At 41.9% G+C, this 13808-nt stretch overlaps 1 protein-coding gene across 7 annotated transcripts in view; it reads right to left on the bottom strand.

Annotated features, from left to right (window-relative positions):
- NARS2 (asparaginyl-tRNA synthetase 2, mitochondrial) overlaps positions 1-6251 on the bottom strand; it is a 140492-nt gene extending 134241 nt beyond the window's left edge. For 3 of the 7 annotated variants that reach the window (XR_011564967.1, XM_070782998.1, XM_070782999.1), the window contains exons 1-4: positions 5761-5864; positions 3270-3661; positions 917-1026; positions 428-548 (exon numbers count right to left, since the gene is read on the bottom strand). Coding sequence is in view for 6 of the 7 variants with exons in the window: in XM_070782998.1 (XP_070639099.1) it covers positions 428-548; positions 917-1026; positions 3270-3653 (615 nt within the window). In the remaining variant the exon portion in view is untranslated. Of the gene's footprint in view, positions 1-427; positions 549-916; positions 1048-2445; positions 3245-3269; positions 3662-5760 lie in introns of those variants that run through there. The other 4 variants (XM_019955143.2, XM_070783004.1, XM_070783000.1 and 1 more) reach the window with 3 other exon arrangements.
- Between the last annotated feature and the right edge of the window lie 7557 nt (positions 6252-13808).

The following is a 13808-nucleotide window of genomic DNA, read 5'->3' as shown; positions in this document are numbered from 1 at the left end:
ATTTTGAATCATTTAATATTAAATAGCCACAGGTAGCTAGTGGCTACTGCGCTGGATGATACAGTTCTAGATAACGGAAAAGTCATTTCAAGGCAGAGCATTCCTAAGAACTCAGTTTGCCCTGGTATGTCTTTGTCATTGTAGCTGACTAGGCATGCTTGTAAAAGTGGCAAATTTCAACAGTGAAAGGCACCACAGAGATGCACGGAGTAGTATCACTTAGCTCCTACTCCTAAGACTCAACCATTTATATGAGTACTTTCTGCTACTCTTTCTACATTCCTCAGTCTATAGTCTGTTTCAATTATCTAGGAAGTCACGATTAAAATGATCCAAGTGCCATCTTCCTAACATTACACATAAAACACTGCTAGTTTTAACTAAGCCATTTTAAAAACAGCCTCCGTAAAAGTGTTATAAAACATACCTTGGCATCACAACTGCCAACAACTTCAATTTTTTCTGCCTTCAGTTCCACATTTTGCTTTTTGGATGGACTTTTTACCAACTGCCCTTGAACTTCCACAGAACTCCCAAAAGCCAGTTCTCTATAGTAATGAAAAACCAACATAAACAAGATCTTACAAGTAGCCCTCATATTAATACAAATCTTGCTATCAAAACACTAAAGTATTTAATGATAGAAGTTTACCCTTAATTGGGTTAAGAACTGCATGTAGTTAAGAAAGAAGCAAAGGATAGGTAGGGGATATTGTCATATGAAAATGTTAGACAAGAAAATAATCTTGATTCTATGCATTTGGACTTGAGCATCAATGCTATGAAAAGCAGATCTGTTTAGAAAGATCACTGAGGGGCAATATGAACACCTAGATGATGGAAATGAGCAACAGAGGAGATGAAAAAACAAACCAAAAAACCCCAAAGTATTCTTAAAACAAAACAAAAATCTCACCTACTGTCAAAGCTTGAATCTGCTACAACCTGGAGGCTTTCCAAAGATGACCCATCATTTACGTGCAGGAACAGGACTTCCTTCTGGGAGCGGATTGAACGAATCCATCCCTGATGAGAAATATTTCTAAACTTGAGTTTAAAACACAAACATTTTATATTTTCATTACATATACACACAGAAGACTAAATGAAAAACAAAAAAATCCTCATAATCCTGCCTGAACAAATCAACTGCTTTTATAATAGCTCATCTACATGCATATATAATTTTATATGGTCCTTATCACAGTGAAATATAGCTTTGGCATTCCACTGTTGTTTCATTAATAAAGCTCATCATTTTGAATAGATGCCCCAAATACCATTAGGTTCATGAGCCTAATTCACATAACCAATCCCCCAATATTCCAGGTTTTCTTCCTGCCCCTAACCCCTCCCCTACGCAACAGGGCACATATCTTGGTTCCCTTCTCCTTTTGTATCAAATTCCCAGAGAGATTACGTATGGACTAGAAAGGTCTTTGTGGGATTTTGGTTTTTTCCCCCAAAGTATCACACGAAAGAGTTCTCAAGAAACTTAGTAAGAACACATACTAAATAAAACATAAACTTTCAAAGACACTCTGAATTTAAATGATAGGTATGTATGAGGGCTTCCCTGGTGGTTCAGTGGTAAAGAATCCGCCCGCCAATGCAGGAGATGTGGGTTCGATCTCTGTGTGGGGAAGATCTCCTGGAGAAGGAAATGGCAATCCGCTCCAGTATTCTTGCCTGGAGAATCCCATGGACAGAGGAGCTTGGTGGGTACTGTCCATGGGGTCACAAGAGTCAGACACAACTTAGACACTAAACAACACAACAAGAATGCAGAAGTACAAATGAGATGTCTTCAAGTAGACCAGTAACAGTAAAAACAGCTCTCTGATGACAATCAACTTACATTTAACTAGCATAGAAGTTGAGAATATTCTAACAGTCTTTCAACAATTATGAAACAACTGATGGTGTCTGATTAACCATTTAAACACTGGAAAACCACGATTGGCTATTAAACTTGGGGAAAGTGGTATGATCCTACTTAGAAAAACTGTATTCACCCTGGCTTTCTTTGTATCCTCAGCACACCCTTTAGACACTGTTATTCAAGCCCTTCTATTACTTATTTGCATGTCCATATTTTGGGGATTTAGGAACGACGTTTGTAGTTGCCTTGAAGGCTGTTGTCAGGGACACAGTAGATAACCCACAAGTATTTTTCAGTGGAAGAATATCTATCATATACTGAACACCTTCTATGTGACAGGCATTTTACTACCTTCTTCATATACTGTCTCAATCTACTCCTCACAACAGCTCTATGGATTTTCATGAGTCACATCTTACAATTGAAGAATTGAGGCTCAGAGAAGCTAAATAACTTGCATAAGGTCACACTGCCAGTAAAGGATAAAGACTGAATTTGAACTCAAGTCTACCAGGAAGCCCTTGATCTTTCTCCAGGGCTAGACCAAATAAAAGGTAAATTACCTCAGTCTCATGCACAAGGCCCTTCATAACTTGGAGCAAGGCCAATCAACAGTAATTTCCAAAGCACCACAGTCTTGCTTTTTACTTGTTAGTAAAAGTTAACATTTATGAAACACTGTTTAATGTGCTTCTGTTCTACTTCACTCTGTGAAATAAGGAATACCATTATCTCCATTCTTATAAGAGGAAATTGAGGTTAAGAGCACATAAGCGACATGCACATCATTAACAAGCTACCAAGTGGAGAGATTTAAATGCAGGCAGCTTAACCACAGCTCTGTCAAACTGCTATACTCCATTTTGCTCTTTAAAAATATTTATCTACTTAATCCTCACAAGAACTTAATGAAGTGAATATTATGTTCAGTTCAGTTCAGTCACTCAGTGGTGTCCGATTCTTTGTGACCCCATGAACCACAGCACTCCAGGCCTCCCTGTCCATCACCAACTCCTGGAGTCCACCCAAACCTATGTCCATTGTGTCGGTGATGCCATCCAACCCTCTCATCCTCTGTTGTCCCCTTCTCCTCCTGCCCTCAATCTTTCCCAGCATCAGGGTCTTTTCAAATGAGTCAGCTCTCTGCATCAGGTGGCCAAAGTATTGGAGTTTCAGCCTCAACAATCAGTCCCTCCAATGAACACCCAGGACTGATCTCCTTTAGGATGGACTGGTTGGATCTCCTTGAAGTCCAAGGGACTCTCAAGAGTCTTCTCCAACACCACAGTTCAGAAGCCTCAATTCTTCGGTGCTCAGCTTTCTTTATAATCTAACTCTCACATCCATACATGACTACTGGAAAAACCATAGCCTTGACTAGACGGACCTTTGTTGGCAAAGTAACATCTCTGCATCTTAATATGTTGTCTAGGTTGGTCATAACTTTCCTTCCAAGGAGTAAACGTCTTTTAATTTCAGGGCTGCAATCACCATCCACAGGGATTTTGGAGCCCAGAAAAATAAAGTCAGCCACTGTTTCCCCATCTATTTGCCATGAAGTGATGGGACTGGATGCCATGATCTTAGTTTTCTGAATGTTGAACTTCAAGCCAACTTTTTCACTCTCCTCTTTCACTTTCAGCAAGAGGCTCTTTAGTTCCTCTTCACTTTCTGCCATAAGGGTGGTGTCATCTGCATATCTGAGGTTACTGATATTTCTCCCAGCAATCTTGATTCCAGCTTGTGCTTCTTCCAGCCCAGCGTTTCTCATGATAAACTCTGCATATACATGAGAGGGTGACGATAAACATTATCATGTTAGGGATGAAGAAACCTATTCGAGAAGTTAGGATAACCTTGTTAAATACTCAAAGTTACCAAGTAGTAGAGCTGGAATTCAAATACAGTTCTTAGTTCAAAGGTCACATTTTTAATCAATGAATTCTTCTGAAATGCTCTTTCCACCCCATTCCCCTATTCTCTACCCAGGAACACATCCTTCAGCATTCAGCTGAAATGTCACCTCATGCAAGAAGTCTTCTTTGACCGCCTCACACTCTTAAGAACTTCCCTCTGTCTTCCCAAAGTTTTCTATAGAAATACAGCTAATACTTATCATACTGTTATAATTTCTTGTCTTAGCCATCAGCCCAGGGCTGTATATAATACAAAGTGAGCCACATATGTAATTTTACATGTTTTACTGGTCACATGAAAAGTAAAAAGAAATGACTAAAATTAAATTTAACAGTATATTTCATTGAATCCAAAATATATATCGACACGTAATCAATATAAAAAATACTGAGCTACTTTGCATTTTTTTTTTGCTCTTCAAAATTGGTATGTATTTTACAACTACATTACCACTCAATTCAGATGTTTCTAAATTAGACTGTTTTTGCCATTGTTCAGTCACTAAGTTGCGCCTGACTTTTCGCAACCACAAGGACTGTAGCCAGTCAGGCTCCTCTGTCCATGGGATGTCCCTGGCAAGAATACTGGTGTGGGCTGCCATTTCCTTCTCAACGGGATCTTCCCCCATCCACAGATCCAATCCTCCTCTCCTGTCTTAACACTAAGCCACCTGGGAAGTCCCCAAATTAGACTGTACAGCACTAAAACTGAAGCCTGCTCACCTAGGGAGTAGGTTCTGTTCTTCCTCCTCTCTAGACTACCACACAGAAGGTATCATTAATATATGTTGAATTAACAGATGAATGCAAGAAAATGTTTTGATTTGTATCATAGAAACCCATGAAAAATAAAGAAACACAAAGAGGAGGAAACTGGTCACACACCTAGAAATCAAGGATATGTGAGGACAACAAAAATAACTGTATGAGTGTTACAGCAACCTAGTAAGTCAAACCATCTTGCTTGGTCTGCTCCTCTAAGCAGGAATCTTCTGTGTGAAGCTCCTGCAAATATTATTAACAAGAGAAATGTTAGCAGCTAACATTTACTGAGATGGACTACTGTCCTAAATATTTTATAACTAATCTTTAGGACTATGAACTAAGGACTATTATTATCTCCATTCTTATAAGAGGAAACTGAGGTTTAGAGCACATAAGCGATATACCAATCATTAACAAGCGAATAAGTGGCAGAGATCTAAACCTAGGCAGTTTCACACCAGAGCTCTTTCAAACTGCTACACTCCATTTCTTTTCCTAATTTACTGCATGTGTGTGTGTGTGTGTGTGTGTCCATCCCCATGGACTGCATGCAGCCCACCAGGCTCCTCCGTCCATGGAATTCTCCAAGCATGTACACTCCTACACTCCATTTGTTCTAATTCGGTGTGTGTGTGTGTGTGTGTAGGGGCGGGGCGATGGACTGCAGCCCACCAGGCTCCTCTGTCCATGGGTTTCTCCAGGTATGAACACTGGGGTGAGTTGCCATTGCCTTCTCCACCTAATTTACTAAACATAAGTTATATGCGAAGCCCTGTGGTAGTTAAAAGTTGAATAAACGGTATGGTTTGGTTGACCAAACGTTTACTGCCAACCATGTATGAATACTAAGACGAGTAACAAGACAGTTCCTGCTCTCAAGGAGCTTTGTCATTGTGAACACACGGCATGAGGGACAAATGAAAAGGGATTCGTTCATTTTTCTCTGTGATTAACACCACCCTGCGCCATGAAAGCAAACTTCCAGCACTTTTCAGGCACTGAAACAGTTTTCCGAAAAGTAACGGTAACCAAGGAAAGGAGAAAAATGTGGACACACGCTCGCCTGTATTTTCTAACTCTCCCCGCCGGTCGTTCTGTCCACCGACAAGCTGAGAGGTGGGTGAGCAGGACAAGCTTAGAGGCGGATGCGCCACATCCGTCAACGAGGACAAACCCGCCCGCTGCCGACACACTAACCTGGACCTTAACGCGCTCCCCGTTCGCGCTCTGGACCCCCAGAGCGCCCCGCACGCTCACTCTGGCTGCAGGTCTCTGCCTCGGGCAAGGAGCCGAGGAGCAGGAGCGCAGGGCTCGGAGCAGGCACCGCGCCCCGAACATCGCGCGGCCGCCCCAGGCCCTCCTCGGGACCAGCCCTGAGGCCAGCGCGAGCGGGCTCTGCCGGGGGGGACCCTCTCTCCTCCCCTCTTCCGGGCCGCAGCCCTACACTCCAGCGCTCCAGAGCCCCACGCGGGCTTCCTTCCCCTTCACGGGCCCCCGTTCGGTCTCCACAGGACCTCTGCTTCCCGAAAGGGCGGAACGGAGACCGCTCATTCAGCGGCGAATGGCGAAGAGAAAGCGCTCCCTGTGGGCGCGTGGAACACCTGACAGACTCCCTCAGCTTCTAAACCCACGCTCCGAGCGCGGGCTGAAACACGCGCCGCGGTCGCCCGAACGTCACCACGCCAACGTTCACGTCATCACGTTACGAGGAGGTTCCGAGGGAGCATGCGTACTTACGACTCCGTTTAAAGAGGCGCTGGGGCGGAGGAAGGGGCGGGTCAGGAGCTGGGGTGGGCGGAGCTAAGACCCAAGGGTTGTAGAGATTAGCAAGGAGGTAGGTAACCACTCCTAGAGAAGGCAATGGCACCCCACTCCAGTACTCTTGCCTGGAAAATTCCATGGACGGAGGAGCCTGGTAGGCTGCAGTCCATGGGGTCGCTAAGAGTCAGATAGACTGAGCGACTTCACTTTCACTTTTCACTTTCATGCATTGGGGAAGGAAATGGCAACCCACTCCAGTGTTCTTGGCTGGAGAATCCCAGAGACGGGGGAGCCTGGTGGGCTGCCATCTATGGGGTCGCACAGAGTCGGACACGACTGAAGCGACTTAGCAGCAGCAGCAGCAGGTAACCTACCTAGGCTGACGTCTGACAGTCTTCGTTTCTAAAGATTCCAGGTGAGGAGCTTCCCTGGTGGTCTAGCAGTTAAGACTCCGTGCGCCCAACGCAGGAGGCTCAGGTTCACCCCGGCTCAGGAAATTAGATTCCGCATGCAGCAACTAACGATTCTGCACAGTCGCCAGTGGCCACTAAGACCCAGCGCAGCTAAATCCATAAATTAAATAAGTAATTTTAAAAAAAAGACGTTTTACTCAAACTAAGTGAAACACTGATTTCATTTTTAAAAAAATAAAGCTTCCAGCTGATGCTTAGGAACGCAAAGTGGAAGACAAGGAGTGACTGATGGAAAAAGAAAGTGGACCAGAAGACTTGAATTATTGAGAGGATTAGCATGACGATATCAGTAGCTGAGCACCCAAGAATTGATGCTTTTGAACTGTGGTGTTGGAGAAGACTCTTGAGAGTCCCTTGGACTGCAAGGAGATCCAACCAGTCCATTCTGAAGGAGATCAGCCCTGGAATTTCTTTGGAAGGAATGATGCTAAAGCTGAAACTCCAGTACTTTGGCCACCTCATGCGAAGAGGTGACTCATTGGAAAAGGCCCTGATGCTGGGAAAGATTGAGAGCAGGAGGAGAAGGGGACGACAGAGGATGAGATGGCTGGATGGCATCACTGACTCGATGGACATGAGTTTGAGTGAACTCTGGGAGTTGGTGATGGACAGGGAGGCCTGGCGTGCTGTGATTCATGGGGTCGCAAAGAGTCGGACACGACTGAGCTACTGAACTGACTGAACTGAACTGATCAGTTCTGAGAACAGAGAAAAACAAGACAGAGCACCTGCTCAAGTTACAGATGGGTGGTATCAAACATCTAAATAGAAAACTGAATAAAAGGGTGATCAGTTCCCTGGCACTGCCTTAGCGTGCGATGCTAAAGATGGCTTGCTGGAGCTGGTAGCCCTTTGATGGGTAAGAGTAAGTGAAGTCTTCAGACAGGGTAGTCGGAGAAGGCATGACAGTGTGAAGCTGTTGGACAGTGTGTGGAGGAATTGCTGGGCATTGCCTGCCAGAATCGTCTAGCCTCTCTCTTTCCTTTTTCCAACACAGTTATCTGCATTTGTCTGACCTGAAAATGACTCTTTCCTATATTGTCACCTTTTATTTAAACCTACACAAACACACAATTTCCCCCAGATAACTCACTGATACTCATGAATTAAGTTTTTCTACATAATTAAAAGACAGAAATAAGGGCTATTACTTAAAACTGCACTACTACTATGCCCATGTTTACAGGTAAGAGAACTTATTAGGCACAGAAAAGTTAAATGACTTACTCAAAGATATACATCATATAAGTGCGAGATTTAAACCTGGAAATCTTGGCTCCATCATTTCAGTTCAGTTCAGTCGTGTTTGACTCTCTACATCCCCATGGACTGCAGCACGCCAGGCTTCCCTGTCCATCACCAGCTCCCAGAGCCTGCTCAAACTCATGTCCATCAAGTTGATGATGCAATCGAACCATCTCATCCTCTGTCATACCCTTTTCCTCCTGCTTTCAATTTTTCCCAGCATCAGGGGCTTTTCCAATGAGTCAGTTTTTCACATCAGGTGGTCACAGTATTGGAGTTTCAGCTTCAACATCAGTCCTTCCAATGTATATTCAGGACTGATTTCCTTTAGGATTGACTCATTGGATCTCCTCGCAGTTCAAGGGACTCTCAAGAGTCTTCTCCAACACCACAGTTCAAAAGCATCAGTTCTTCGGTGCTCAGCTTTCTTTATGGTCCAACTCTCACACCCATACATGACCACTGGAAAAACCATAGCTTTGACTAGATGGACCTTTGTCGGCAAAGTAATGTCTCTGCTTTTTAATATGCTGTCTAGGTTGGTCATAGCTTTTCTTCCAAGGAGCAAGCATCTTTTAATTTTATGGCTGCAGTCAGCATCTGCAGTGATTTTGGAGCCCAAGAAAAGAAAGTCTGTCACTGTTTCTATTGTTTCCCCATCTATTTGCCATGAAGTGATGGGACCAGATGCCATGATCTTCATTTTTTGAATGTTGAGTTTTAAGCCAGCTTTTTCCCTCTTGTCTTTCAATTTCATCTAGAGGCTCTTTAGTTCCTCTTTGCTTTCTGCCATTAGGGTGTTGTCATCTCCATATCTGAGGTTATTGGTATTTCTTCCGGCAATCTTGATTCCAGCTTGTGCTACTGTTAATATTAATGTATAATGTTAATATATTCTTCACATATTCACTCATTCATTCCTCACAATAACTCTCTAAAGTAGGGCAGAAGCATCATCTCCAGTTTCCAAAGGAGAATCTGAAGCTCAGAGAGGTTTCATAGTTTGTACTAAGTTACACCAGCAGTTTGGCGATATCCTTTCCCTGGTTTCTTCTCTTTGCTTTCAGGAGTCCCTTACTTTCTTATACTACATGACCACAACAAAATAACCTAAAGTCCAGGCTGCCTTTCAGGTTTAGAGTGAGGAGGCATCAGTGGGTGCAGTGGAATATGACTTCAGAAATATAGAAGGAGCCTCTTCCTCAGCTGGCTCTGTTGGGACTTCAGGCCCTTCCTAGGCTTACCTCTTACCACTCAGCCACATCTCACCCCTCCTGGGCTAGGAGCGTGTTAGGAGCCTCCCCCTCTTTAGACACAAGGGCTAGAATCAAACTGGAGATAAGACCAATCTCCCTTAAACCAATGTTTTCCAACTGTGGTCATGGTGCAGTACGCTTGCATATTTAATAGTAAAACTAATGATGATTCACAAATTAACTTAGTAGGTTTCAACCAGAAGAATGGAAAGGAATACAAAAATATCCATATGTGCCTAGGCTAATAAGTAACATTTTGTGAAATTTCTAAGATGTAAATGAATTTCCTGGTATGGATGGGCAAGAAAGAGTTTAAAAACCACTGTCCTGAGCCCTGTAATGTAGGGCCAGTGATATGAATGGAATTAGGCCCCTGCCTGAGTCTCTTGTTAGTCCCCCAGAGAATGGTTAATTCCAGATGTTTGCTGCAACTTTTATATACTGCATATTTAAAGTTTACCATGAAACAGTGTCAACAATTTTTATTACTACTATTAAGAAAACCTAAGCACAAACATGAAAAAAATTTTAGGCAGGAACAAATGGTAAATTGAAGAAAGCAGGGAAAACCACAAGACCATTCAGGTATGACCTAAATCAAATCCTTTATGATTATACAGTGGAAGTAACAAATAGATTCAAGGGAGTAGATCTGATAGACAGAGTGCCTGATGAACTACGGACGGAGGTTTGTGACATTGTACAGGAGGCAGTGATCAAGACCATCCCCAAGAAATAGAAATGAAAAAAGGCAAAATGTTTGTTTGAGTAGGCCTTACAAATAGCTGAGAAAAAAAGAGAAGGTAAAGGCAAAAGGGAAAAGGAAAGATATACCCATTTGTATGCAGAGATCCAAAAATAGCAAAGAGAGATAAGAAAGCCTTCTTCAGTGATCAGTGCAAAGAACTAGAGAAAAACAATAGAATGGGAAAGACTAGAGATCTCATCAAGACAATTAGAGATACCAAGGGAACATTTCATACAAAGATGGGCATAATAAAGGACAGAAATGGTATGGACATAACAGAAGCAGAAGATATTAAGAAGAGATGGCAAGAATACACAGAAGACCTATACAAAAGAGATCTTCATGATCCAGATAACCACGATGGTGTGATCACTCACCTAGAGGCAGATATCCTGGAATGTGAAGTCAAGTGCGCCTTAGGAAGCATCACTACAAACAAAGCTAGTGGAGGTGATGAGATTCCAGTTGAGCTATTCCAAATCCTAAAAAATGATGCTTTGAAAGTGTTACATTCAATATGCCAGCAAATTTGGAAAACTCAGCAGTGGCCACAGGATGGGAAAAGGTCAGTTTTCATTCCAATCCCAAAGAAAAGCAATGCCAAAGAATATTCAAAGTAGCACACAATTGCACTCATCTCACACACTATCAAAGTAATGCTCAAAATCCTCCAAGCCAGGCTCCAACAGTACATGAACCATGAAATTCCAGATGTTCAACTTGGATTTAGAAAAGGCAGAGAAACCAGAGATCAAATTGCCAACATCCATTGGATCATTGAAAAAGCAAGAGAGTTCCAGAAAAAAAAAAACATCTATTTCTGCTTTATTGATTATGCCAAGCCTTTGACTGTGTGGATCACAATAAACTGTGGAAAATTCTGAAAGAGATAGGAATACCAGCCACCTTACCTGCCTCTTGAGAAATTTGTGTGCAGGTCAAGAAGCAACAGTTAGAACTGGACATGGAACAATAGACTGGTTCCAAATAGAAAAAGGAGTATGTCAAGGCTGTATATTATCACCCTGCTTATTTAACTTATATGCAGAGTACATCATGAGAAACGCTGGGCTGGAGGAAGCACAAGCTGGAATCAAGATTGCCAGGAGAAATATCAACAACCTCAGATATGCAGATGACACCACCCTTATGGCAGAAATTGAAGAGGAACTAAAGAGCTTCTTTATGAAAGTTAGAGAAGAGAGTGAAAAAGCTGGCTTAAAACTCAACATTCAAAAAATGAAGATCATGGCATCTGGTCCCATCACTTCATGGGAAGTAGATGGGGAAACAGTGGAAACAGTGACAGACTTTCTTTTCTTAGACTCCGAAATCACTGCAGATCCTGACTGCAACCATGAAATTAAAGACGCTTGCTCCTTAGAAGAAAAGCTATGACCAACCTAGACAGTATATTGAAAAGCAGAGACATTATTTTGCTGACCAAGGTCCATCTAGTCAAAGCTATGGTTTTTCCAGTAGTCATCTATGGATGTGAGAGTTGGATCATAAAGAAAGCCGAGTCCTGAAGAATTGATGCTTTTGAACTGTGGTGTCACTGAACTGAATGACTGAACTGAACTGTGGTGTCGGAGAAGACTCTTCAGAGTCCCTTGAACTGCAAGGAGATCCAACCAGTCCATCCTAAAGGAAATCAGTCCTGAATAGTCATTGCAAGGACTGATGCTGAAGCTGAAACTCCAATTCTTTGGTCCCTGCTGTGAAGAACTGACTCATTTGAAAAGACCCTGATGGTGGAAAAGATTGAAAACAGGAGGAGAAGGGGACGACAGAGGATGAGATGGTTGGAGGGCATCACTGACTCAATGGACATGAGTTTGATTAAGCTCTGGGAGTTGGTGATGGACAGGGAAGCCTGATGTGCTCCAGTCCATGGAGTCGCAAAGAGTTGCACAGGATTGAGTGACTGAACTGAATGGAACAAATGGTGTATCTATAAAAAAATCTCTCCAACCACCCTCTTTCCCTATACCATCCTCAGTGGTAGCTACTATTTTTCTGTACATACATTTTCTAGGCATAAAATTATATATTTTTGTAAAAACATATATGTATGTATATACATATATATGCAATTAAACAGTCCTTGTTCTATACTTTCTGCCTAATATGAAGATATTTCTACATAATTTACATAGAACATCTATATGACCTGTAATGGAATCATGTGACTCTACTTTAAGGCTGAATTATAGTTAAACAATTTTCCCTATTGTGTATATTTAAATTGTTTTTGATCCTTTTTCTCATGTCCTATGTATATAAAAATTGTATATGTAGAGGATAAACTCCTAGAAATAAGACCAAAAACTTGTTTTAAAAATACCTTTAATGTCATTAACTGTGTCCAGTCACTCTCTCCACCCCAATTTTGAGATCTTTCCCACCATGGTTTTACTAGTTCTGGTACTTTCTATGTTTTTGGTCAAGAGTTTGTGGAAAATTTACAAAATAAATTCCTGTAATGCTCTGTGACCACATTGCAGATTAAAGAAAACATACTTACCCCACAAAGTGCCTAAAGGGTGCATGACTCTGTAAAGTTTAAATTTAGCAGAGATTGGACACAGCCTGCCACTAGGTGGAGTGCTACAAATTCTGATTTTTCTCCACTGCTACTGTTGGAGTTTAATATTTGTTTATTGGCTGACCCACTGGTAAATGTTTGCATTTCCTAAAATGGGGTGGAAAGTAGATTGTAACAGCCTTTGCAAATAGGTAAATGGGTGAAGCATACCAATTTTATGCCATATTCTAAATCTAAGTCACTTCAGTCGTGTCCGACTCTGTGCAACCCCATAGACGGCAGCCCACCAGGCTTCCCCGTCGCTGGGATTCTCCAGGCAAGAACACTAGAGTGGGTTGCCATTTCCTTCTCCAATGCATGAAAGTGAAAAGTGAAAGTGAAGTCACTCAGTCTATCTGACTCTTAGCGACCCCATGGACTGCAGACTACCAGGCTCCTCCGTCCATGGAATTTTCCAGGCAAGAGTACTGGAGTGGGGTGCCATTGCCTGGGGTCATTTGGCTTACAGGAATTGTCTGGATTTTTACTACTGAGGATAAAAGGTTTTAAAAAAAGTTTTTGTTATGAATCAAATAACAGAGCAATGCACAGATGTGTAGGTAGGAAATGGTTATAAAACGGACACCATCCAGGTTATGAAGAAGAGCACTGCCATCGCTTTTCTAGCCCCAGCCCCTTCTCCTTCATATCACAACTTCCCTACATTTCTGACCTCTGCAGTAATCTTTTCTTTATAGTTTTACCATTTCAATATGTAGCCTAGACATTATCATTTAGTTTTGCCTGGTTTTGAACTTTCTGGAAATAGAAGCATACAGTATGTGCTGGTTTATGTATGGTTTCTTTTGGTCAATACTGTTTTTATCAGAATTAACTATATCATTGCTTGCAGCTATAGTCTGTTGATTTTCAGGGCCCTGTGGTATCCCATCTTGTGACTATAACTTATTTATCCATTCCGTTGATGAATTTTTAAAAAATTTAGCCTGAGTTTTTATTTGGATTTCCTGTATCATACATTTCCACATTACAGAGTAAATGCCAGAGTTTATCTTTTTTCTTGGATTATTTTATTTTTAAATTGAATAGTTGGTTTCTAGTATTAATTTCAGGTGTATACGACAGCAATTCAGTATTTTTATAGATTGTTCTCCATTGTACGTTACTACAAGATAATGGCTATAATTCCCTGTGCTGTATACAATATATCCTTG

The sequence above is a fragment of the Bos indicus genome, chromosome 29 (genome assembly GCF_029378745.1).
Source record: "Bos indicus isolate NIAB-ARS_2022 breed Sahiwal x Tharparkar chromosome 29, NIAB-ARS_B.indTharparkar_mat_pri_1.0, whole genome shotgun sequence".
Lineage (NCBI taxonomy): Eukaryota > Metazoa > Chordata > Mammalia > Artiodactyla > Bovidae > Bos > Bos indicus.
This window is presented reverse-complemented; position numbering and strand designations above follow the sequence as displayed.